This window comes from Macaca thibetana, chromosome 8, assembly GCF_024542745.1.
Source record: "Macaca thibetana thibetana isolate TM-01 chromosome 8, ASM2454274v1, whole genome shotgun sequence".
Classification (NCBI taxonomy): Eukaryota; Metazoa; Chordata; class Mammalia; order Primates; family Cercopithecidae; genus Macaca; species Macaca thibetana.
Genome location: NC_065585.1, coordinates 11,859,441 through 11,885,050, shown reverse-complemented (window position 1 = coordinate 11,885,050; position 25,610 = coordinate 11,859,441). Strand labels below are relative to the sequence as shown.

The following is a 25,610-nucleotide window of genomic DNA, read 5'->3' as shown; positions in this document are numbered from 1 at the left end:
GAAAAGCTAAGGTCTCAGGCGACTCCATTCCAGAACATTCCATGGGAAAGAGAAGGGAATGGAAGAACAGGAGGCAAGAGCAAATGGGTGGGGCGGCTGCCATCACACAACATAACATTCATGCAAGAGGAAAACTGAAGTTACAGGAGGCAGACTAGAGCTCAGAGACTGTGTGAAGAACAGTGTTCACAGAGTGACAAGCTAATTTCTTGCCTCATCTTTAAACTGCAACCTTAATTTTAGTGGTCAGTCCAGATCAAAGCCAAGGGGCAGGAAAACGCTAGAAGCCAGGCTTCTCTGCAAATGGAGGAGGAGCTGATCCCTCGCTCTTACCCAAACTGTTGAAGGACTCCAGGAAGCATTTCAGCCAGCTGATCCATGGAGGGGTACATGTACCTGGGGATGACACAGAGAGGCCATTAGTGAGCGCCCAGAGAGAAACGGGTAATCGAAACAGGCACACGCTTGAAGGGCGGGGCCATGCAACAGACTGCCCCATGCACACAGACCCCCCAGTCTAGTCCCTTCCCATCCTCCTTCCAAGACCCTTGCAGCACACCCTAACTATCAATTGCTTCCTATGCGCCAGGTCCCATGGATGCATTTTGGGGCATTATTAGCTCATTCAGTTCTCACAATAACTCTAGAAGGCTGCTAGGATTTTCCCCCCAGCAAGATTATAAATATCACTGAGGCTGAGAGATGAGCCACTTGGCCTCACGAGAACAGTAGATGGTTAGCCAGAAACATGTCCTCACTGGGTTTGTCTGGTTTTGGGTCTAGAGTGTTGCAGAAACTGACTAGAAGGCATTTCACAATTCCAACCTCAGGGAGAAGGAATTAGATCAGGCATGAATGAGTTCCATCCACAAAGGAGTGACTGATGCTCACACATGCCGGGCTCTTGGTGAGGCAATGGCAGGGGCCTGTGAGCAAAGCAGAGGCAAACCAGGACAGGAGCCAGCCCTCAAGTCAACAGAAACAGGGGGGTGTGACTCATAACAAAGGCTATCGAAAGAGAACTGCCATGATCAGGTGATCAGGGAGGGCTTCTTAGAAGAAGTGACGCTGAAAGGGTCATGGGAACCTGATGAGTAAAGCGTGTGGGCAGGGAAGCAGCGTGTTCAGATGCCCTGGGAAGAGCCAGGAAGAGCCCGTATGGTGTGGCTCCACATCAACAGAACCACTGAGTTAGAAGCCGTAGGGCAGAAGAGGGGCAAAGACACGAAGCTCCTCTGAAATGGCCACGCCTCAATTTGGAGCCAGCAGCTCCTAAGGTGTGACACTGGAGAAGCCACTTAATTGCAGATCCCTGTTTCTTCCCTGTTGCCCAGGGCTGGTGTGAGGCAAGGAAGCAGCAGAATTCTACTCCCAAGGTCCCTCCTGTATAGATGGTGGAAGCGAGAGCCAGGAGGAGCCCAGCCAGGGATCCCCCACCCTGCTCTGCTGTCTCAGCTTCAGGATATAGGGGGCTCACCCTTAAAGGGCCTGGGAGACTCCCTCTCACCCCTCCCAAGCCCCACACTCTCCTCTGCCCTACTCCAGGAGGAAGAAACAAGTCAGGCCCCACTCTGACAGTGGGTCCCATGAGATGCACACAAAAACCACCTAGGAAACTAGGGGGAAAACACCCTGTAATATCTAGACCAACTGAATAAAAATTCCTGGGGGTGGGGCTCAGGCCTCAGAATATTTGTAAAACTTCTCCAGGGGGAACTAAGAGTCTCTGCTTTCCCCCCAAGTCTTTCACACAATTGGTCCAACTAAAGATAGATTTACTGACATACCTCTGGCTTTATCTGCTGGTTAACAATTAACCATGTCCCACTGTTTTAATACACTTTTAATTTTTGGTCCTGGTCCCATATGGTTGGCTGTACCTTCTCTTCCTCTCTGATAAAGGTTAATTATTAAGGATAATTCTGAACACTAATAAAAAAGGATTTCTATTTATAAATGCCAAGAAGGCCCCTTCTGGAAGACTTTAAACCCAAGAACCCGCTCCTGCCCTGGATTAATCAGAGCGTCAGGTGCGGGGACAAGAGGGATTATCTCTGAGGTCTGCCTCCCCAGCGTGATGCTGATTGGGGGATCCAACAAGCTTGACCATAATTGCACAAGGGGAAATTGAAAGGCCATGCCCATACAGATCACGGGCTGACAAGGGCCAGGCAGTGTAAACACTCTCAACTAAGGCAGCCTGATGTTCCAAAGAGGATACACGTCTCAGTAGATAGGACCAAAGCCAACTCCCCGGTTCTCAGCTGTGCAACCTTTTTCTCTTTTTTGGAGACAGAGTCTTGCTCTGTCACCCAGGCTGGAGTGCAGTGATACGATCTTGGCTCACTGCAACCTCTGCCTCCCAGGTTCAAGGGATTCTCTGGCGTCAGCCTCCCGAGTGGTGGGGATTATAGCCACGTGCCAACACGCCTGGCTAATATTTGTATTTTTAGTGGAGACAGGGTTTCACCATGTTGGCCAGGCTGGTCTCGAACTCCTGACCTCAGGTGGTTCGCCCACCTCGGCCTCCCAAAGTGCTGGGATTACAGGCGTGAACCACCGTGCCCAGCCTCAGCTGTGCAACCCTGAGCAAGGCAGTTAATGCCTCCATGCCTCAATATGTTCATCTGGAAAATGCAGCTAACAATACCAACCACACAGAGCTAGCTGTAAGGATTAACCCCAATGTTAAACACGAACGATGAAGCCTAGCCCACAGGAAGTGATCCATCAACGTTACTTCTCTCCCTCTCTTTTTCTCCACAACCTTCTAGGTTTTTCACCACACTATTTGGTCATGTCAAGTCCTCCTCCACTTCAGTCCTGTCCAGGCTGAGCACATCTATGGTAACGCCAGCCTTGCAGGAAGGCTGGGGCAATGGGGAGGTAGCATCTGATGAGTATCGTGTTTCAGTTTAGGAAAAGTCAGATGAAACAGTCCTAGAGACAGATGGTGGTGATGGCTGCACAACAATGTCTGAATGTCCTTAATGCCACTGAACTATATACTTAAAAGTGGTTAAAGTACTAACTTTTATGTTATGTATCTTCCCACAATTTAAAAAGTGGTTAAGACGATACATTTTATATTTTACCACAACTAAAAAGTATTTAAAAGAGCAAAGCAGCGGAACCCCTCCCCGACACCCAGTTTCCATGCTGTAGAGCTCATGGGGCAAGAGGCTCTCACCCTGCGGGGAAGGAGGCTGCGCCGTCCTGCTGGCCAGGGGCGTCCACGTGGCAGACGGCGAAGTGCTGGGTGATCTCCTGCATGTCCTCGTAGTTGAAGAGGGGATTGTAGCAGGTTTTGTCTGAAGAATAGCAGAGAGGGAGAGACGAGAAAGAACTAAGAGGAGAAAAAAAATTAGGTGTCTCGGTGGCAAAGCTCATTCATTTTGTTTCACTCCTATTCAGAAGAAGGAAGTGAACTTGGAAGAACACAGATGTTCGCTTTTTTGTTTTCTGGTTTTGTCCCCATGCCCACTTTCTTCTGGTGATAAAAAGCAAGAGTAAGTCATGGGGCAAAGGAGTGGGAGCTGGCAGATGAATCTTGCAGTTGGTGCTGGAAGGGGCTCCCAGGATGGCTCCTGCAGCTCCTCCAGTCCGTCAGGGTCAGGATGGCCCTGGCGTGAGATGGGTTTGCCCCCCTGATCCTCTCTTTCCATCTGGGCCCACTATACCCTCCTATCTGGGGTACTGGCCCAGGACACACATAATTTTCAAACAAGGAGGAGCATGGGAGGTGAGATGTGCCTCCTCCTTTCATGTGGCCCGGATGAGTCTCCTCACTGCTGAAGAGAGTTGGGCTGCTCACCCTACCTCCTGTCCCTTTTCCTTCTGGGCACTCAGCTAGACAGTACTTCCCAGGCTCCCTTGCAATGAGAAGCAGCCATGTGATCTGTTTCTGGCCAATAGCCTGTGACTGTCACCATTTCCTCACCATACCTGCCACCGAGATCCTCTAAGATCCTCTAAGCTTCTCTCTTCTCCCATCTACCTGCCAGAAGCACAGTTTCCAGCAGAAGGCTCTGCAGCCCCAGGGGATGGCAAACCCCCAAGCTAGAAGGAGCCTGGGTCCTTGAATTGCCAAATAGAACATGTCCCACTCAACACCCACTAAACTGTTACCTGAGGGAGAAATAAAACATACATTGTGTTAAGCCACAGAGGGCTTGGCATCTTTTGTTACAGTGGTAAGCCTATGATAGACCAACAATGAGCCTCTCTACATTGGGAGAGGCTGCCATATGCAATTCCAGTTCCTTGTCAGAGTCAATCAAATAAGATAGTGTAACTCAAAATACCTAGCACGGACCTGGTACAAAATGGATGTAAGGGAAACAGACAGGGGAAGAAGTGAGATAAAAGAAGGTGAGAATGAAGTAAAAAGTGGTTTTCAGTGGATTTCCGTGAAATCATCCCCAGCCTCAAGGTATTGATAAGCTTTATAGAAACAAATGAAAATCAGGCAGTCCATCATCAAAAATCAAGCAAGCTTGCAATACTCAAGTTCACAAAAATTACAGGACCAGTGAAACCTATGTGTCTTCTGATTCCTCACGGAAGAATTCACCTCTACTCCATGAAATTTCAGCATTTAGTAGATTCCATTCCATTTGCGTCTATGAAAAACGGGGAACCCACCTCTAAAAACCCTCCTGGTAATCTTGGAATTCACAGTCTAAACATTCATGGCGGTGTTACTCACATAGCCAAAAAGTGAAAATGCCCCAAATACCCATCAACTAAAGAATAGATGGCCGGGCCCAGTGACTCATGCCTATAATCCCAGCACTTTGGGAGGCGGAGGTGGGTGGATCACCTGAGGTCAGGAGTTTGAGGCCAGCCTGGTCAATATGGTGAAATCCCGCCTCTACTAAAAAAACAAAAATTAGCCAGGCGTGGTGGTGGGTGCCTGTAATCCCAGCTACTCGAGAGGCTGAGGCACAAGAATCGCTTGAACCCAGGAGGTGGATTACAGTGAGCCAAGATCGCACCACTGCACTCCAGCCTGGGCAACAGCGCGAGACTCTGTCTCAAAAAAAAAAAAAAAAAAAAAAAAGAATAAAGTGTGGTAAATTCATACAATGGAATATTATTATTCAATAAAGGAATAAAGGCAGTACAAATACTAATGCATGGCCTGGATAAACCTTGAAAGCATTATGAAAGAAGCCAGTTACAAAAAAATTACATGTTATTTGATTCGATGTATACAAAATTTCAGAACAGGCAAATTCACAGAAAAGGAAAGTCAATGAAGGGTCAGTCATCTGGGGGTGGGGTGACAGATAAAAGTACAGGATTTTTTGGAAGGATGAAAATGTTCCAAAACTGTGCTGATGGTTGCCCAGTTCTGTGAAAAGACTAAAAACCATATGTGTGCATTAATATAGAAGTCACTGTCACAGACAGCAAAGAACTCCCCGTGTTCCCAGCGCCTCTGGGCACACAGACAACTCCATGCCCACATGCAGCGCATTTCTGGCTTTTCCAGGCTGTGGCAAGAGTTCTTCCCAGAACAGCTCCAGGAAGTCCCAGGCAAAAAGAAACCACCGGCTCCCGGCCACCAGCCCTTCTCGGCTGCCTTTTTCCGCCACTCTCTTGGGAACCAGCTGACAGGGAACCAGAGCTCCTCAGAACTTACGGTTCATGCCGATGTCATGGTAGGTGAGGATGACAGGCCGGTTTCCCTTGGGAGTCCCACACAGCGTGACGTGAACGGAGCCATGTAAAGTCTCGATGTCCTGCTCCTGAGGAGACACAGCAGACAGTGGGCTGGTCATGTGGGGTTCGCGGCATCCGTGTGCCTGAAGACACCCAGCCTGTTTCCAACTGTGTTTTGAGGAAGCTCACTTCTCATCTGGCCATAAGATCCCTGGCTTTGGGCAGCAGCTCTCTCTGGCGAGAAGCCACTCCCAGGACCAGGGCTAGGAGGGGACTCCCAGGAAGCAGGGGACAGAGGCCTGGCTCAGACTGTGCTGTTAAATGCACAAAATGCCGGGGACAGGGCCTGCCTGTGACCATCTCTGCACCAGACTGTTTGCTCCGTCCGGAAAACAGGCCACCAAGCCTGGGCTTCCTTGCTTCCTTGCCCCCAGGCCCCACTGACCCCACAGGTTACTGTACCTGTAACTAACATCTGGTGGCTTGGGGTTACCCAGAATTTACTCCCCACTTCCAAGAACAGCCCCCAATTTCCTTCAGGAGCCCACCTAACCCTCACCCTCAGTCCTAAGAGTTCTGTTGACACTGACCCCCCTCCCCACGTTTCACAAGTCAAGGCCAGTTCATGCACTCCACCTCCCAGTTGCAAGGACTGGATCAGGTAAGAACACATAGGTTGGCTCAGGCCAACTAAAGCCAACTGCACTTATTTCTAGTAATTGGGGAACTGGACTGGACTTGATGGAGTAAGGCTGAGAGGGCTGGATGTGCAGCAGCTACATTGTCACCATGAGGCAAGGGCCTGCCTGAAAGTATGGCCAGCCCAGGGACAGAAAAGAGTGAAAGAAGGTTTGGGGATGGCATCCACCACCTGGGATTTTCAGTTACATGGGCCACCAACTTCCAATCCCATGTAAGCCATGTTGAGTTGACCAAAAGATTCTGAATGATACCACGCCCACTCTCCCTCCTGCCCTTCCTTCTCATTGGGCCAGGTGGTTCTTCTGGTCAAGGCCAACTCTCCAGCTTGGCCAGCGACCCCCAGCCAGCTTACTCCCAGTCATCCCCGTGCCTCTCTGCACCAAACCTTCCTAACAGTTGAAGACCTGCTCATCTTTCTTCCTCTGGAAAACCAAATAAAAAGGCACCCTGCCTTGGTTCCAAGCACCCCAGTTCACTCACGGACCAACCTTTCACCTGCCATGTTCATCTGAACTCCTGCAGAGGGTGGTCGTGAGTCTTTCTCAATTGTCACTTCCACTCGCCCTTCACCCCATGCCTACCCTGGGCTTCCGCCCTCCTCAAGGTCACCCAAAAGGTCCCGAGGACCCCGGTCACTCGTCTCCCTTGAGTGATGTCCACGTCTGCGAGCAGTGACCTCCCCTTTGAAGTGCCCCGCTCAGGGCTCTGCTCCCACAGGGCCGTTGGGAAGCAGGGAGGCAAGGCCATCAGGCTGCTGAGACCATCCAAGTGCCAAGGCAGTGCTGAGCCATGTCCCTCCACGTCCTCACCCTCACAGGAGCCCTGCCAGGGCCAAGTGACCCAGCTGGCTGAGGAAGTAAAGTCAGTGTCCCAGAGTCACATGGGCAGGCAGCACAGAGGCGGGTCCCCCAGACAATCAACCTCCGCGGGGCCTCAGGCTTCTCAGCACTTGGCCCGCCCGCGAGTGGCACACACTCAGGCCTCACGAGGCCACTCAGCCCAGCACGCTGCATTGATTTTCCAAAGAGTAAATGAGGCAGTGAAGTGGAGCACAGAACACTCCAGATGCTGCTGAACCTGCTTCCAGAAGCTGGCGGAAATGTGACCTATACAGGTCACTGCCGTGTGGCGGCAGAGGAGAGTCAATGTTCACAAACTCACGCTTGAGAAGAAGCGATGGGACAGATCACCACTCAGGTGCCCTGTGGGGGCAAGTCACCTCCTCCCCAGCTTGAATCTTTAAAACAGGAACAGCCTGGCCCTTCCTCCCTCCTAGGGGTGCTGAAAGTCCAGAGAATGCCGGCTGCTCCATCCGCGAGTGACCCGCTGTGACTCGCGGATGGCAGCCACCCACACGCCATCCACACCAGCGGGTGATCAGATTCCACCTCTGCTACTTCTTCACCCCTGATACTTAAGGCAGTTTGATTTCATCTGAGAAACATTCATTAGGCACCTATTGTATGCCAGGTCCCCTATGCCCCTGCAGGGATGAGTGGGTGACAACTCACAAGCTAGTAGGGGCAGTGGAGACGGTCCCAGGGGGCTGCAGGTCCTCTGGGTCCTCTGAGAAAAGCGGAGAAAGAGGATTTAACCCACTAGGGTGTTGCTGGGAATGGGACCAGGAAAGCCTCCTGAATCCCGTAAGATCAACGATTCTCAACCTGAGGAACAGGTTCAAAAATAAAGAAAAACGGCATCCAATTCCCAGGCTCCCCCGGAGGCTATGGAAGCTCCGTACTGAGTTTCCAACAAGAAATCACCACCTCCCCCTCCCCAGTAGAGGAGTGCAGGGGTTCCCAACACTCACTTGGAGAACCCCGAAGCCAGCCAGCCCCAGGCCACCATCGTGCTTCTGCAGAAAGGAGACAAGCACTCCAGCTCACTCACGGACCAATCTCTCACCTGCCATGTTCATCTAAACTCCTGCAGAGGGTGGTCCTGACTCTTTCTCAATGGCCACTTCCACTCACCTGCCCTGGGTTTCCGCCCTCCTCAAGGTTACCTAGAAGTTCCTTGTTCCTGAATGGCCAGAGATGCGGCAGTGGTTACCAGGGGAGGGTGGTGACGTATAAAGAATGTACTGTACGGAGCTAGGCCCAGCCCCCTGGGAGCACCTGGGCCCGCCCAGCACGGGGTCATCCTGGCACCTGCATTAGCCCCCAACACCGTAAGTCCCCTGGCACAAAGAGCTCAGCCCCATCTCCCTTCCCCACTCTCTGCCCCTCAGGGCCCAACGCTTCTTTCCTGCACATAACAGGCACTGGAAAAATCCATAGATGAGGGAGCAGTGGCCCAGCTTCCAGTGGGGGCCAGAGATCATCTGCTGGGCCCAGCCTGGCCCTGGAGCCACTATGGGAACAAAGGTCTATTTGTTTGTGGGGGCACATTCTTCATTGTCTCCCCAGCTGGCCCACATGGCTCCCTCTAAAAGACAGGCCAGGGCAGGCGGTGTTCCCACCACCACGGACATCAGAGTTCAAATCCAAGTCCTACCACTCCCCAACCTCTGAGCCTCCAGGTCCTCACCCCTGAGCTGGGAGAGCCGCCTGCACCACAGGCTCCATAGCGGGAGAGGAGTCACCTGCACAGAGCCCAGAGCACAGCACTAGGCGGGAAGGGGACTCCCGGTACGGGCAGCAGAGGGTGCTAATGTGGTGGCAGGTATGGGACACGCCCACCCCAGCTGGCATCAAAAATGTCCCTGGCAGCCCCGGGGTTGCAGGTGCGTAGCAGATTTCTGACTCATCTCTTTGAAGGTCTTAAAATATACAGCCATGGAACCAGAACTAAATTGGAGGATCTATCCTTCCAAGTCCAAGAAGGAAAGGCTACCTGGGTCTCATTTGCTGCTCTGTCCACAGACCTCTGCACAGCTGCCTGCTCTCAGTGGGCACCCAGTATCTGATGGGTAAGAGATCTGATCCTGGCACATAATGGTGAGCATTACCCACTAGGAAGGAACTTTGTCTCCTAAGGGCATTGATCCATGTTGGGCTCTTCCCTACTCTGCTCCTGGATTGGCCATGAGATGCTCAGCTCCCTCCTGATAAGACCCCCAGGGTTGGTGAGAGCCTAACAGGGCACCAATGCTTCACTCCAGCTCATGAGGAGTGTCAGGACCCTGGCTGCTGCCTCAACACTGCCCCAAACCTCAGCCTGAGCAGGACTCAAAAAAGACACTTTCGACATTGCTTGCCTTGGTGGGAAGGACAAAGACCCCGTCTGAGAAAGTGGAAGTGAAGTGGTGGAAGTCACACAGGGGCAGGGCTGCCTCCCAGGCATAGGTGAGCAGAGGTGAGGGAGAACATTTGCTAAGCGCCTACGAAGACTAAGGCAGGGTATCAGACCTCCATGCCACCGGGAGGCCTATCAATCCCATTTTACAGGTAAAGAAGTTGAGGGGACTCTCCCAAGGTCATAGGCTTGTGGTGGTAGAATCGGAATTTGAACTCTCTCCACTGGGCCCTTGCTCCTTTGTGCCAGGGTCTGCTGGCCCCCATCGGTCCTCCACTCAGTTCCTGGACCCCCGGCACACACAGAAGGAGGAGAAAAAAAGCAAGTGTTGTACCTGTACCCAAGTCCCATCCCCTAAGTCACACACATACACACACACACACACACACCCAACAAACACACCCACCAACAAACGCACGTGCACGCACGCGGTTCTAAGCCAGTCAGAAAGACTGTCTGAGATTGAATGGGAGAATTACAACGCTCACAAACACAGGCCTTTGTCCTATTCAGTCCCAAAGGAATGTTCTGTCCTTCTGTCCCTGCCGGGATAAATCACTCAGTGTTCTGGAGAGAGGAACCCGTCCCGTGTCTTCCACGTTTTCCCAAAGAGAAAGCACAAGGAACCCAGAACATCAGAACTGCAAGGTGCACTGTTCATCCTCTTGCCTGAGAGAGCAAAGGGCCTGTCTCGGGGCTCATCAGGGACCCCCCCAACTTCTGGCTGGGACAAGGCTGGCAACACAAACACAACTCTTCCACCATCCAGAGCCCCACACCCAGCTCTTCCACAGCTCAGGACCAGGCCACAGAAGACCCTGCTCACAGGGCCTGATTCAGACAAGACGACGAAAAGGCAAAAACCTGGCTGCACACACTTGCCTCTTACCTGCTCTGGAAGAGTCTAGAAAGCTGCTCTCTCAAATCTAGAGGTGATGGCAGGGATGGGGGCAGTAATAAACTGCCACTGCATCTTACCCCATGCCCGCTCTGAGTTTCTCACACGTGTTTTCTCATTAAATACATGCAACAACCACTGCAGAGATGAGAAAGCTGAGGCTGAGAGAGATTAAGGACTTCATCCAAGGCCACACAGCTGGAATAGTGGGGCAGGATCTGAACCAAGCTTGGATTAGGATGTCTGCATCCAAAGCCTGTTCTCTTTATCATCCTGTTTCACATTCTGTGCTGGGCAGAAGAGGGGAAGGACACCTTTCTCTGCCACGTGCACTGTGACTCCCTAAAGGGTGATGCAGCGAGTCAGATTCCCCACACTTATTTGACTGCAGAACACTTGTACCTCCCCAGCGTCTCCAAGGACTGGCCATCCCTGCAGCACAGGCTGTTACACTACCAAACAGAATCAAGAAATAATATCTGCTGCTCCCATCCTCCTAAAACAGGCACCTGCCCCCAAACCGCAGGCATGTGTGTCTTTGTGAGGAAGTGTGCCAGCATTGGAAACACCTCAGCACAGACATCAGACATCACTTCCTTCCTGCTACCCACCATACACACGCCATGCAAACCCTGTTCTCTTCTTTGCAGCACAACCACAATTACAAATATACATGTAACAGCTGCCTCCCCAGCCAGACCGCCAATTCCCAGAGGGAAAGGCTGGCTCTCCAACAGACAGAGTCTGGCCCGGAGGGTGCACTTAGAGATTTACTGTCTACACTGCCTGTATGCTGGCAAGTAGCAAACATGGCACCTACCACTATGGTCTACACCGCCTGTAAGCTGTCAAGTGGGGAAATAGGACCTAACACTATGCCTTGAAGATTTCATCTCTTTGGCTGTCAGTCCTGGCTTGGGAGCTTTAAAACTATGGCAGACTCTGTTGGTTGGCATCCCAAACATCTGTTGTTCCCTTCTTTTTGAGGATAGAATTCCAACTGCTGTACTAAGAAGCCAAGTGCCTGCTAAAGTGGTCCCCTTCCTTACTCAACTCCCTTGAAACCAAGGACGGTCAGGAGGTTCAGTTCTGGCCAATGAGATGCCAGCAGAAATTCCTGCAGCTTCAAGGAGTTTTTTAAAAAGGATCAAACTTGACCTTTTGATTCTTGTCCTTTCACCCTCCTGCCTGCATTCTACTTGGAACATGGATGAGATGCTCGGGGGTTTGGTGGCCATCCTACCAATCTGAGGACCAAAGCCACATGCTCAGGTGACAGCAGGAAGCTGTTAAGGACTAACTCCAGCAGGGCTGGGTGACATTCATAGCCCGGGGTGTTAGTTTTTTAGGCTGGTGAGAATAGCAAACATTTCCTTGTTACAGCACTGTTTTTTGAGCAATGTTATATATCCTAATGTTATAACCACCACATGCCCTTGGCCAAGTTATCAGCCTTCTCTGACAATCCCTGCCATCAGTTGTAAGCTGAGGTCAATGACAAGGCCTCCTGTTCCATTGAGATACTCCCAAGACTAAAACCATGGGACGGACCTGATCGTGTTTTGCAAACTGCGGCGTTTCCCTCCACGTCAGCTGTTACGGACAACTGCTCCAGAGTGATTAGTGTGAAGCTGCCAGGGCCAGCCCCGCTGGCTTAAGTCAACTCTCTGGATGATCCGGAGGGGCTCTGGAGGCCAGCTGTGACTGTCTCCCCACTGCCCCCGGTAATCCCCTCCTTCCCAGCAGGCCCTGGCCAGATGCCGACCGTCCTGGGCTCTAAGAGGACGACCGCGTACCCAGGCTCTAAGTCAGTTGGTGGGCTGGGCGACCCCTCCCTCAGTCTGACAAGCCTTGGGGTCCAAGCATGGCCTGACCAGTCAGGGTACCCTCTGGAAGAGCAGGCCAGGAAGCTGACTGTGGCTCATCAGCATAAAGTCAAGGCCCACGGCAGCAAGAAAGGCAAATCATGGGAACAGAGGCTCAAGTGAAAATGTCAGGGGCCTGCCCCCTCCCCACCATCTTTTCATAAAATGATACACTCCTCCCTCTATATTTTCCTGGTTCATCTCCTGTGCCCATGGAGGAGGAGGGGCAGCCACAGCAGTGCCATTCATCTCATCTCAATGATCCATTCCATTAAGTAACAAACACAGGCCAGGTGTGATGGCTCACGCCTGTAACTTTGAGTTTGAGACCAGCGTCTGCAACACAGTGAGACCTCCTTTCTACAAAAAATAAAATTAGCCAGGCATGGTGGCTCATGCCTATACTCCCAGCTACTAGGGAGGCTGATGTGGGAGGATCACTTGAGCACGGGAGGTCACAGTTGCCGTGAGCCGAGATTGCACTACTACACTCCAGCCTGGACAACAAAGGGAGACCCTGTCTTTAAAAAAAAAAAAAAAAAAAAAAAAAGAGTAAAGAACACATAAAGTACCAGAGATAACTGAGGGAAGTGTGTGTAGCCAGGAGGAACACGATAAAAAGACAGCCACCCACTTACTAAGCAAGTTCAATAAAGCCAGCTTTGTCTCCTGTGCTATATCATGACAGCCATTGAACAGATAGTCTCCGGGGCCGAAGTATAGGTGCCCAACAAGATAACAGAGTTAAGATTCAAGATAGATACGTCCTTGGGCTTCCAAAGCCATGACTCCCCTGCAAGTCACACACAATGGAAGACCTTCCAGAGGTCAAGCTGGGCCTGTCACTTCTCACTTCATTCCCCAGGCTTCTTTCATGTTGACATAAGGTCAAGAGAATTAAACAAAGTTACACGGAGTCAGGGAACAGGCTGCTATGGGCAGAGGGTGTCAGCCTGGGAATGCATGCAACTGGAACCCACACTGAAGACCTCAGTTCTCCAAGGAAACAAGAATTAGGAAGAGCGTCTTTGTTTGGATTAGGGTGAAGAGATGGAGCAGACCCCGTCATCCATGGAGCAGGGGAGGGCGACAAAGACCTGTGAGCTGAGCTGGCTGCTGTGTGCATTCAGTATCTGCAGTGCACTCAGGGACAGCAATGCTCCCCACTGTTTCACAGATTAGGAAACTAAGCCCCAGGGAGGTCAAGCAAGTGGCCAAGGACACGCGAGTAGCAAATGACAGGGCTGGGTCTGCACTCGCTTCTGCTCACTGCACCGTTTCTGGGACGCCAAGAGATGAGTGAGGTCAGCCTGGCAGAGCCTAGCCTGGACAAACCTCAGAGGCCCTGGAATGAGCCCTACCTCTCCTGTTCTATTGGAGGGTGCTCCTAGGACACCCACAGCAGAAGTGCAGAAGCAGCACACTGTGTTTATTTTCCAAAGCCTCATTTTGCGCTGATCCAGATGAGTGTTCCTGCCATCTGTCACTCGAAGGGTTTGCTCTAAGTCCCAATGGCTTTCCTAGGAAGTAGGGCTGGGGGAGGGCGAGGTTGGGAAATGGCGAGTTGAGGATTTCCAGGCTTCTGTCTGAGTTCTGCCCACCTTCAGTCATGGGGCATGAAAACAAGAAGCAACTGTGTGGAAAGAGAGAAATTAGCAAAAGGTCACCATTTCCATTTTCCCTGTGAGCTGGTCTGCTTCCAAAAAGAGGAGGGAAAACAGCCCCCCTGAATGGGATCGTACATCCCCAAGACCAGCTCAGCTCTGCCGAACAGGAGGCCCTGCAGCAGAACGGGAGCCAGACCTCCGGAGCCCCCGCCCAGCCCTGGTACTGCCCCAGCCCCTCCACCACTCCACACCGAGGCCCCGCGGGTAACATCAGCTCACTTCTCAGGGAGCCCTGGTGAGCACACAAACACAGATTCCCATGGAAACCAAATCAAATCTAACCGTCTGAATAACTCCAGATCCAGGTGGAGGGAATTAGAAGCAGCAAATCCAACAGAAAAAGCAATTTGAAGCCACAGAAAGTCACCCGGCCCACGAGATACAATTTATGGGTGATGAAGTCAACGCTGCTGTCCCTTCCTCAAAACTCGTTAAATTCACTTTGGCTCCAGACGTGTGGACTGAATCCGCTTTCGCCATCTATCTCATCGTGGCGTGACACTGAGCAAATCCCTTCAGATTTTCTGGGCCTTGTATCTTCAATATAAAACGAGGATGGCAAGGATACCTCCCTCAACACGGTTTCATGAGGATCACATGAGCAGATGCAGGAAAAGAGCCCAGCATGGTTTCTGACATACAGCAGAGCTCAAGAGAGGCCCGCCAGTACAACTTCCATGACTATAGCATTTTTCGGAAGCAGATGGATCTAAATCTAGGAGTATCTCAACAGTACCCTCTGGCAAGTTCCCTAACATCTTCAAATGGGTCTCTCATCTGCAAAAGAGGCCAATACCCCTCACCTTGGCAGGGAAGCCCTGAGACAATGAGTACGCAAATATTCATTCTTCCTCCTTTTCTCTCCCTCAGGTGGCCTTCCACAAAGCTCCCCGTCTGGAGCAGAAGTCTTAGACTCTAGAATTATAGCCAAAGAAAAGAAGCTGGAACCCAAAACACTCCCACCCTCTCTACTCCTCAAATTTGCAAACACAATTGCCTAAAACCTGATGCCGGAGGCCTCTCAGCAGAGCCAGATCAGACCGTGTCCTTCCTGCAACCCCGACACCTAGGCCAGCAGCCCGCCCACCCTGTGCTCTGAGGGTTCCAGAATCTTCCCAGGAACGGGAGCCAGGCGGGGGCCTGACAGCGCTGGCAGAACCTCATACGCAAATCACCAATCACTTTGCCCGAACATCACCCAGGACAAAACACAGAGATCACCTAAAGGTGATGCCAGTGACGGAGAGATAAGGCCTGATGCCATCTGCTCTGGCAGGCGAGCTATCTCCTGAGACAGGCCACCCAGCAGCTCAACACAGACTCCACCAGCAGCTCCTCAGTGCCAAGCTCTGGGCTCAGTGTGTGTGTTTTGATTCATTTCAAAAACAAACAAACAAAAAGCCTAAATTATTGACTACATTGGGAAAGGAAGTAGGAATCTGCCTTAGTCAAAGTGCGGAAGCAGTAATTCTTTTTCAAGGAATAACATCGACTGCTTTCAGATACACAAAACAAAGCCACTCAAGACTCCTTAGACTGAGCCAAGGGGAAGCTATGCCCGGGGGAAGAACTGCCCAGGAGGGAGCCCTATTTTAACAAGCAGGTAAGAAACCAACTAAATGAATAGATAAAATCCATTTGCCATTAAGGCACATCAACTCTTGAGTCCTACAACAAATCTTCCTCAGTAGGCTAAACATAAGCCCAATGAAGTGTTGTTTAGATTATCTGCTTGGCTAGATCTTTTGACAAGCAGACGTGGCAAAGGTGAACCAGAATCTAGTCCAAAATGGCTTGATTAGCCTTTGCAGGAACAGGGCTGTACTCAAGCAACACGGTTGAGAGAACTGTCTGCATCAGACAGCCCTGGGCTCAATGTGGCCCACTTCACAGCTGCCGCCCCTGGGAAAGTCTCAGTTTCCTTATCTGTAAAGGATGATGGTACAGGTCCCCAAAGGTTCAGCAAGAGAGCGTGGGAGGCCTTCAGTGCTGGCCTGGCTCATCAGAGGACACCGAAGTGCATGGCGGGCAGGTGCTGTCCTGTCACTTTGCTGGAGCTCCTGTGTGAATCTGAGGTCAGAGCATGCTGGCCAGTCCCCGGGCTGATAAGCCCTGTAGGTCCCCTTGACCAAAGCTCTGTCCTTCTCTGTTCCTAGCCCTGTAACCCATCGTGCCCCAGAGAGCTTCCGTCGTCATACTGCACCGCATCTTCTGAAGGAAATTCTACAGCAACCCGACACCCAAGATTTTGGAGACTGCTGAAAATCTGGGGGATGCTTTCATCAATCTCATGAGTCCCTAACACCTTCAAATCTAAGAAGCCAAATCTAAATGAATACGGTTTTATACAAAGATTTTCTTTTGGTAACAACCTTGAAAAAGTGTCATTCAACACTCAGATTTCAGCTTAAATATTGTGACTTACTGGGAACACTGAGTCTGTTAACAGCTTACAGGAATAACACATTTTTGCCCTTGGAAATTTCAGAATCCAGATCAGAAAGGCCTTTGCTCCGCCTGGAATGATCTATCCCCAGTCTTCTCTTTGTCACGTGACTGGCTCCATCTATCTTTTAGGTTCAGAGCAATGTCATGACTTAAAAAAGCCTCAACCTAAGACAGCACCCCAGCCACGCCCTCTCCCATCACCTGGCTCCGTATCACCCTTCACTATTCTCTTCCAAGCACCTACAGAAGCTGGAATTCTCACATATGCTTGTTTGTATGTTTGTTTGCCTCTTTCTTCTAAGGAATCTGGATTGGTTTCAAATATGCGCCCTGGAAGCACATAGCTTGAGGTCCCCTTTCCAGCTCTGCGATCTCAGGCAAGTTGCCTAACCTCTCTGTGCTTCAGGTCCTCTCTCTCCATAGGATGGGAACAGGATCGCTGTAAGCACCCATGGGGCACATTTGGCATGCTGCCAGGCACGCATTCTGTGCTCAGCTGTACTGAGCTATTATTCCAGAATGTAGGTTCCTGAAAACACGGGTCACTGCCTGTCATGCTCATCACTGCATCCCCAGCACCTAAACTAAGGCCAGGCACAAAGTGGGCATTTGTTAAAGAAACAAAGGAAGGCACAACAGGGAAAAACACCCCAACCTCATAGGACAGCTCGGGGGATTAACTCAGAGGGCTCAGCCCAGGCTGGTGCAGGATGCTGGGAGACCTCATCCTGACCTCTGCTCTGTCCTTCCAAAGGCTTCTCTGTGTGGTCCCCACTTTAATGATGTCCTAAGGGGCAGCTCCTTAACGGACCCCAGCCTGAGCCACATAGGTTAACCTTCCCTGAGAGTAGGGGTGAGAGCTCCTATTCTCTGTTCTCTCAGTTGCCTGTGTCCTGAGATGGGAGAATGCAAAAGTGTTTTTGCAGACTTTCCAGAGAAACACAAATGTGAGGAATTATCTTCACAGGGAACAGATAAACTATGCTTTCTAGGTTTCTCAGAATTGACAACCAAGATTTTAAAATCCAAAATAACCATATGATCCAGTGATAGGGTTTGGCTGTGTCCCCACCCAAATCTTACCCTGAATCGTAGCTCCCATAATCCCCACATGTCGTGGGAGGGAACCAATGGGAGGTAATTGAATCATGGGGTCAGGTTTTGCCTGTGCTGTTCTCGTGATAGTGAACGAGTCTCAAGAGATCTCATGGTTTTATAAAGGGCAGTTCCCCTGCACAAATGCTCTTGCCTGCCACCATGTAAGACACGCCTTTGCTCCTCCTTCACCTTCCACCATGAATGCGAGGCCTCCCCAGTCATGTGAAACCTCTTTTTCTCTATAAATTACCCAGTTTCTGATATGTCCTTATATCAGCTTGAGAACGGACTAAAACCTCCAGCAATTCCACTTATGGGTATATGCCCCCCAAAACTGAAAGCAGGATCTCAAAGAGATATCTGTACGTGCATGTTCACAGCAGGCTATTATTCACAATAGCCCAAAGTGCCCAAAGTGTCCACCAACGGACAAATGGATAAGCAAAATGTGGGTCATACATACAATAGAATATGATTCAGCCTTAAAAAGGAAGGAAATGCTCACACCTGCTACAACAGGGATGAACCGTGAGGACATGATGCTAACCTATATCAGCTAGACACTGGCAAAGAACAAATCAATGCAAACAAATACAGTTTTCTAATAATAATATAGTATATGATTGCACTTATATGAGGTACTTAGAATAATCAAAATCACAGAGACAGAAGATTGAAGGGTGACTGCCTGAAGCTAGAATGAGGAGTTGTTTAATGGGACAGAGTTTCAGCTCTGCAAGTTTTAAAGTTCTGGGGGTGTGGTGGCTCAAGCCTGTAATTCCAGCACTTTGGGAGGCTGAGGCAGGCAGATCACATGAGGTCCGGAGTTCGAGAACAGACTGGCCAACATGGAAAAACCCATCTCTACTAAAAATACAAAAATTAGCCCAGTGTGGTGGCGGCCACCTGTAATCCCAGCCACTCAGAAGACTGAGGCATGAGAATTGCTTGAACCCAGGAGGCAAAGGTTGCAGTGAGCCAAGATCGCACCACTACACTCTAGTCTGGATGACAGAGCAAGACTCTGTGTAAACAAAAAGAAAAATACATAAAGTTCTGAAGATGGATGATAGTGACAGTTGCACAGTAATATGAACATACTTAATATTACTGAACTGTACATTTAAAAGTAGTTAAGACGGTAAATTGGACGTTATGTGTATTTTTCCATAACAACAAAAATAATTAGGGAAAACACCCCATGATAGTTAGTGGATAGGGTATGTGATGCTTGGCCCAGCACTGATGCGGGAAGCACCACAACACTGGCCCTTGTTAGTGTCCTCTCTCCAATGCCACTTAACAAGGCTGAAGCGCTGTCTCCATTTCACAGATGGGGAAATGGAGGTGAAGCAACTTGTGCTAGGTCAATCACCAGGAAAGGGCATCCATGGGGCTTGCGGTTCACTCTTCCTGGCTCTGGAATGGGGCTTTCACCTGAGGAGGATGGACAATCACATCCCCACTGCAGGAAGATACAACCTCAGGGCCAGCAAGCCGCTGCCCTGGGGAACACAAGGAGCTGACATTTCAGCCACGGGGAAGGTTGGCAAGGGCAGCTTTGATCAGGCTGAGGGAGGCTGATGTGGCCCGGCCCATCCCTGAATGAGCAGATGTCCCCTGGGACTAACTTCCAGCAGTTCTCAGCTCAGAGAACCAAACAACCAAGGCCATGGTGCTGGTGCTGCAGCCACCGCATCTGTTGCAGCTCTGACTGCCCTGGGCGCATTTTTCCTCATTCTCAAGAGGGTGAAAAAGAGGATCCGCTACCATAACTCTTAGCTGCCCCACCATGCCACCCTGAAGGAGTGACTTCTCCTTTTCTCTGTCCCTCAGGTTCCCTAGCTGTAAAATGAAGGCTTGGACTTGATAAACCTCAAGACAGTGCATTCACCTCCCACCCTCCTGGAACACCTTCGCATGCCCAGCGTCCTGCAACACAGGGAGGAACGGGATGGAGCTCCGGCCAGGGCGTGGGAGAAGCCTGGACCTCAGCACACGAGTGGCGCAGGAAGAACATGGGCTTCCTTCCTGGTCAGGCAGACCTGAGTGTGGCTCCCGGTCCCTCCACTCTGGTCTCAGTCTACCCATCTGAAAAATAAGGCTAATGGTGCCTCTCATGTTACCATGAGATATTGAGGCATTACATGAGATATTAGCTGGGAAGCTCTCAGCACAGTGCCTGGCGGGTAGGAAGCCCTCACCAACATCACTAAAACCTACACAAGCAGCAAGGGAAGCTCTCAGGGCTGGAAGAGGCGAGGCCCAGAGTCTGGCACCACTTCCCCAATCACTGCTGAGTGACCTCAGGCAAGTCAGCTCCCAATGCTGTCTCTCTTCTTCTTCTTCTTCTATTTTTTTTTGAGATGGAGTTTCACTCTTGTTCCCCAGGCTGGAGTGCAGTGGCGCAATCTCGGCTCACTGCAACCTCTGCCTCCCAGGTTCAAGGGATTCTCCTGCGTCAGCCTCCCAAGTAGCTGGGATTATAGGCACTTACCACCACGCCTGGCTAATTTTTGTATTTTTAGTAGAGACAGGGTTTCTCCATGTTGGCCAGGCTGGCCTCGAGCTCCTGACCTCAGGTGATCTGCCTGCTTTGGCCTCCCAAAGTGCTGGGATTACAGGTGTGAGCCACTGTACCTGGCCCTTTCTTCTTCTTCAACACTGAGGTCAGGGTGGATCTCCAGGAACAGCCTGACACAACCAGGATGAGGAGAAAATACACACCTTGGGGGCAGTATCGAAAGCCTGGATGATCTACTAGCCAACGCTTCCAGCCCCCTCCCCTCCTTTCCCTTCCTTCCAAAGACAGTGCAAGATTCCTCACCTCGGGATGGATGGGGGCGCATTCATGAAATAAGAGATTCAAGAGGAAAAGTGGAGTTGTTTTGAGGTACGGAGGTAGAACAGAGGAGTGAGATGCAGAGCACAGAATGGGTCCCAAACTGGGGACACCTGTGCAACACACAGGTAGATGTTCAGGTGAGCACATCTCAGCCGCCTTTGGCTGGTCCAGGAGCGCACCTGTCCTTCTTCAGGGAGACCACGAGCTCACCATATGCTCAGGCTTTCTGCCCCGCCCTCTAGAGCCCAGCACAGCACCGGACCCACCCGAGCTTGGGGCTAACGAGTCTAGGACTTAGAGTTCCTCAAGTTCTGACCCAGCCCTCAGCTGAGAGAGCCCAGTCTGTTCTCCTGAGAGCCTGTTCTTGGACACAGCTGAGCTGCACCCCCTGGCACGCCCTGCAATCCTGAGTGGGGATGGAGATGCTTCAGTTCTGGGCCAGTAAACCACAGAGAAGGCTGGTTTCAGTTTCCCAAGCAGAGCCAAGAACATCGAGCTTTTGCTTCTGTTCCCTCCCCTCACAGGGTCCCAAGCCAGCCCGGCGTCACACCATTCTCCCCACACACGTCCCACCGTTCTGGCCAATTCTTTGGGGCTCCGTGGGAAGTGACTGGTTTCTGCTTCTCTGGCCAGCACTCAAGTCAGCTTCTGTCTGGGAGCAGCAGCTGAGGGTGAGGACCTAGCTGAGACCACGGCCTTCTCTCCCCTTGCCCGCAACGTTTGCGGAATGATCTACTTAAACCAATGGAAAGAAAGAGGAAAAAGAGAAGATGGGATGAGGAAGGGGAAGGAAAGCCACATCCTCTACTTGCCTGGACGTCAAACTCTTGTAGGAGGCTGGTGATGGTCTGTGGAAAGACAAAAAAGATTGTCAATTTCATCTGTGTCCTCTGTAAGAGAAACAATGTTGGGACGTATGGGCCTTTCTACGCCCTGAATCTGTTAACTATGCTCCCTCCTTTGTGGGGTCTCCCTAATTCCTCACAAAGGCAGGCTTTCCTTTCCCTTTTTTTTTTTTTTTTTTTTTTGCGCTTTTTGAGACTGAGTCTCGCTCTGTGGCCCAGGCTGGAGTGCAGTGGTGCGATCTCAGCTCACTGCAAGCTCCGCCTCCCGTGTTCACGCCATTCTCCTGCCTCAGCCTCCCGAGTAGCTGGAACTACAGGTGCCCGCCACCACACCTAGCTTTTTTTTTTTTTTTTTGTATTTTTAATACAGACAGGGTTTCACCATGTTAGCCAGGATGGTCTCGACCTCCTGACCTCATGATCCACCTGCCTCCGCCTCCCAAAGTGCTGGGATTACAGGCATGAGCCACTGCGCCCAGCCCAGACTTTCCTTTTCATCGCAAAATAGAAGTCCAGCAGAAAAGCAGACACATTAACTGGATTCCTTTCTGACAACAGCCTTGACAGATAAAAATCTGAAGGTCTAAGCTGATGACAAGCTTGAGAGATACAGAAATTTGATATCTGACTATTAATTGGTCTCCCTGACTCCACCTGTGTGCTATACTTTTAAAACTCAAACCTGACCCCATCATGGTCCTCCTTACATTTTTTCTGTGGCTGCTGTCATCTGGACCTGGATCAAATTTCAATCTCTTGTGAGTAGAAACAGGCAGTGGAGACCTCTAAGCATTTCCCTCAACCTAAAAATTCTGAGTTTCAGGCTGGGTGCGGTGGCTCATACCTGTAATCTCAGCACTTTGGGAGGCCGAGGCAGGCGGATCACCTGAGGTCGGGAGCTCGAGACCAGCTTGACCAACATGGAGAAATCCTATCTCTACTAAAAATACAAAATTAGCCAGGCATGGTGGCACATGTCTGTAATCCCAGCTACTTGGGAGAATGAGGCAGGAGGATTCCTTGAACCCAGGAGGCAGAGGTTGCAGTGAGCCTAGATCACACCATTGCACTCTAGCCTGGGCAACAAGAGCGAAACTCCATCTCTCAAAAAAAAAAAAAAAAAATCTGAGTTTCAGCCCAAATTCTATCTTTTACCAGAGTTGTCCATGGCAGGACAGGCCCAGGAAGACAGAGAAAAGTCCCATGTCCCCTCTGGCCTGGTGAAAGTGTGACTCGGAGGACCAACTGGAGTCTTGGTTGGCCAACGCTCCTAACAGATGTTGCTGGCATGTTTTCCTCCTCCTGACACAGAGACGGAGTCCCAACACTCTGTGAAAACTGAGCCCCAGCCTCACCGACCACAACCCTCCAGAAAAGAAGACAGCTCAGCAGAGGAAAATGCAAAAGTGATGAGGGGAACAGGATGATGGAATGGAGCCCCCACTAGACGGCACGGATTGGAAGACTAGATGACAACACAGGCCCTTATGCTGGGGATTCAAATAGCTCCACATTCCCTGGGCTGTGGGCAAGAACATCAGGGACTCTGGGTAAATTCAAGTGGAAGCAAACGTGGCTGGCACCTATACCATTGCCCTGTGTGTTATATGTGCACGTGTGTGTGTACTGGTGGGAAAGAATGGAGAAAGCCATTCTGTACAACAAGCACCAAACTTCAAAATGTCAGCAGAGTGCAGTGGCAATCCAGATTGTGGACAGACACAAGGAAGAACTTCCCAATAGTTCAGTCTAACTCTAAACACTTTGCTGAGTCAATCTAAGGAAGCGAAAGGAATTTATTTCCATCTAAACCTTGAAAGAAAGGGTAAACATTCACTGAGAGATGCACTGGCATGTAACCCTGAGTGGATAAGCTCTTAGAGACATGTTTCATACATAAAATGTTGTAAGGATTCCAGTAGGCTGCCTGAAATAAATAAAAAATATTGTTTTAAATGCATTCACCCTTGGACCCAACGATGCCACTTCTGAGAACTTTTTTCTAGGGCTGTATCTGCACATGTATGGAATGACACACATGAAAGATACAAGGGTGCGAATTTCCTGCAGCGCTGTTTGTAATAGCAAAAGGCTGGAAAGACATAGGTGTTCACATACTGGGCACTGGGCAAATACATGAGGTAGAATACTGTTTACCTAAAAAGAGAAAAGCAAGCGGATTGTGGACTGATGTTGAAAAGAGCTCCCAGAAATGTTAAGTGAATAAAGGAAAGCGTGGGATACTATTTTCACAGGGCTTTTTTAAAAGGTAGAAATAAGAATACGGTGATATGTATTTGTTCTACCTAGAAGTTTTTGTTTGATTGTTTCAGAAGACTATGTCACAGACCCAGAGTTAAGAGGACATGGATTTAGAACCTGCATAGTATCGGCCGGGCGCGGTGGCTCAAGCCTGTAATCCCAGCACTTTGGGAGGCCGAGGCGGGCGGATCACAAGGTCAGGAGATCGAGACCACAGTGAAACCCCGTCTCTACTAAAAATACAAAAAAAAAATTAGCCGGGCGCGGTGGCGGGCGCCTGTAGTCCTAGCTACTCAGGAGGCTGAGGCAGGAGAATGGCGTGAACCCAGGAGGCGGAGCTTGCAGTGAGCAGAGATCGCACTGCACTCCAGCCTGGGCAACAGCGTGAGACTCCGTCTCAAAAAAAAAATAAAAAAAAAAAAAAAAAAAAAAAAAAAAAAAAAAAAAAAGAACCTGCATAGTATACAGTAGCGGTTGGCACACTGCAATCTGCCTCACCAAATGTTTTAAATTTTTACTGGAACACAGCAAGTACATTCACTAACATACTGTCTATGGCTGCTTTCTTGCTATAATGGCAAAGTTGACTGGTTGCAACAGAGATCATGTGGCCTTCAGTGTCTAAGATATTTACTATCTGACCCTTTGCAGAAAAGATTTGCAGACCCCTAGGGTGGAATGATAAGCAAGTATTCTGTAGCTTCCCCAGGCTTGGTTCCGAATTCTAGTTGTACCAGCTATCTGAATGAACTTGGCCAATCCCCTTCCTGTCTAGGATCAGTTTTTTGTGTTGTTTTTTTTTTAATCAGCAAAAGGTGAAAAGAGATAGTTGCCTCACACATTTTTAAAGAAAAGTCTATGAAATTATGAACCTAAAACAAATCAGTCACATGTAGAGTCATAAGGAAATTAAATGAACAGTCTTTTCACTAACGTCAGCTGGCCTGGGTTTGATACCATGTCCCACACTTTGTAACTATGCAAAGCAGACAAATTAACCTCCCTAAGACTCAACTTCCTCCTCTACAAAATGAGTACAATCACAGAACCTGGGACCTGCATGAACCAAAGCTGAAATACGGTTGGCAGAGAAGCAGGCATGCAGGATGTGGTTAGTGAATGGTAATTATCATTTTTAAAAGCATTTAGTTGGCTTTAGACTAACTTCACTTTTGGACCAAAGCTTCCACATTTTTAAAAAGACATATCATCAGAGGTAGTTATGAGGCTCAGTGAGAATTGGGATGTGAACATGTTTTGAAGCTATAATGTCAACTGTGCAAATGTAAAGGTTCATTCATCATCAGAACAATCAGCCCAGGATGGGCCCTGCCAGCCCAGCCTATAGGACAGGGGCCTCTGTTTCCAACAGGAGGGGCTCTGTTGACAGAAGAGGTTTGCCCAAAAAGATAATAATAGCAAGTGAAAAAGCGACTACGCATTGCCCATCTCCTCTATTGCAAAGTTCTAACTGCTCCCTATGAATTAGGTCACTCCATCCTCACTTGGCCCCAAGAGGTAAGTCCTAATGTCACCATTTTACAGATGAAGAACTAGAACATGAAGAGACTGAGAGGTTTGCAAGTAGACACCAAGCTGCAAAGTGTCACAGCTGGGATTTAAGCCCAGACGGTGTGGCCCCAGGGTATGCAGCTTTAATCAGAGCTGAGGCAGGCAGTCCTCATGGGCAACTGGGCCCCATGTTGCATGTTCTATAACCCCAGAATGTTAGAGACGGGAACGCTGAGAGAACCTCTGGTTCGATGTCCTCACATTACAAATGACAGCAGAAAGGCCCAGAGAAGTGGGCAAGGGGCCCAACCCCCAATCCTATGGGACTTGAACCAGAGCCTCTCACAACTGTGCATTTCAAGGAAGCAGTGGACACATGTGTTATGTGTGTATGCATGTGTGTGTATGCTGTGTACATGTGTGTGCAGCATGTTTGTATGTTGCATACATGTGTATTTCTGCAGTGTTTGCATGCCCATAAGTGCGAGTCTGAGCTCCGGTGTGCCTGTGTGTGTCTATGTGCACATGTGCCTGTGATGGGGTAGCCAGGAAGATCTCCACTCA

General features: G+C 50.1%; 1 protein-coding gene and 1 long non-coding RNA gene across 4 annotated transcripts in view; both read right to left on the bottom strand.

The window, feature by feature from the left end:
• NDRG1 (N-myc downstream regulated 1) overlaps window positions 1-25,610 on the bottom strand; it is a 61,205-nt gene that overhangs the window by 22,287 nt on the left and 13,308 nt on the right. Inside the window, exons 3-6 of one of the 3 annotated variants that reach the window (XM_050801666.1) lie at window positions 21,240-21,275; window positions 5,648-5,753; window positions 3,191-3,311; window positions 334-396 (exon numbers count right to left, since the gene is read on the bottom strand). In XM_050801666.1, the coding sequence (XP_050657623.1) occupies window positions 334-396; window positions 3,191-3,311; window positions 5,648-5,753; window positions 21,240-21,275 (326 nt within the window). Of the gene's footprint in view, window positions 1-333; window positions 397-3,190; window positions 3,312-5,647; window positions 5,754-13,730; window positions 13,755-21,239; window positions 21,276-25,610 lie in introns of those variants that run through there. The other 2 variants (XM_050801663.1, XM_050801665.1) reach the window with 2 other exon arrangements.
• On the bottom strand, window positions 21,460-25,605 carry LOC126961373 (uncharacterized). The gene is made up of 2 exons (XR_007728282.1): window positions 23,988-25,605; window positions 21,460-23,651 (listed from the first exon to the last, which is right to left on the bottom strand). It is a non-coding gene; the product is annotated as an uncharacterized LOC126961373 (long non-coding RNA).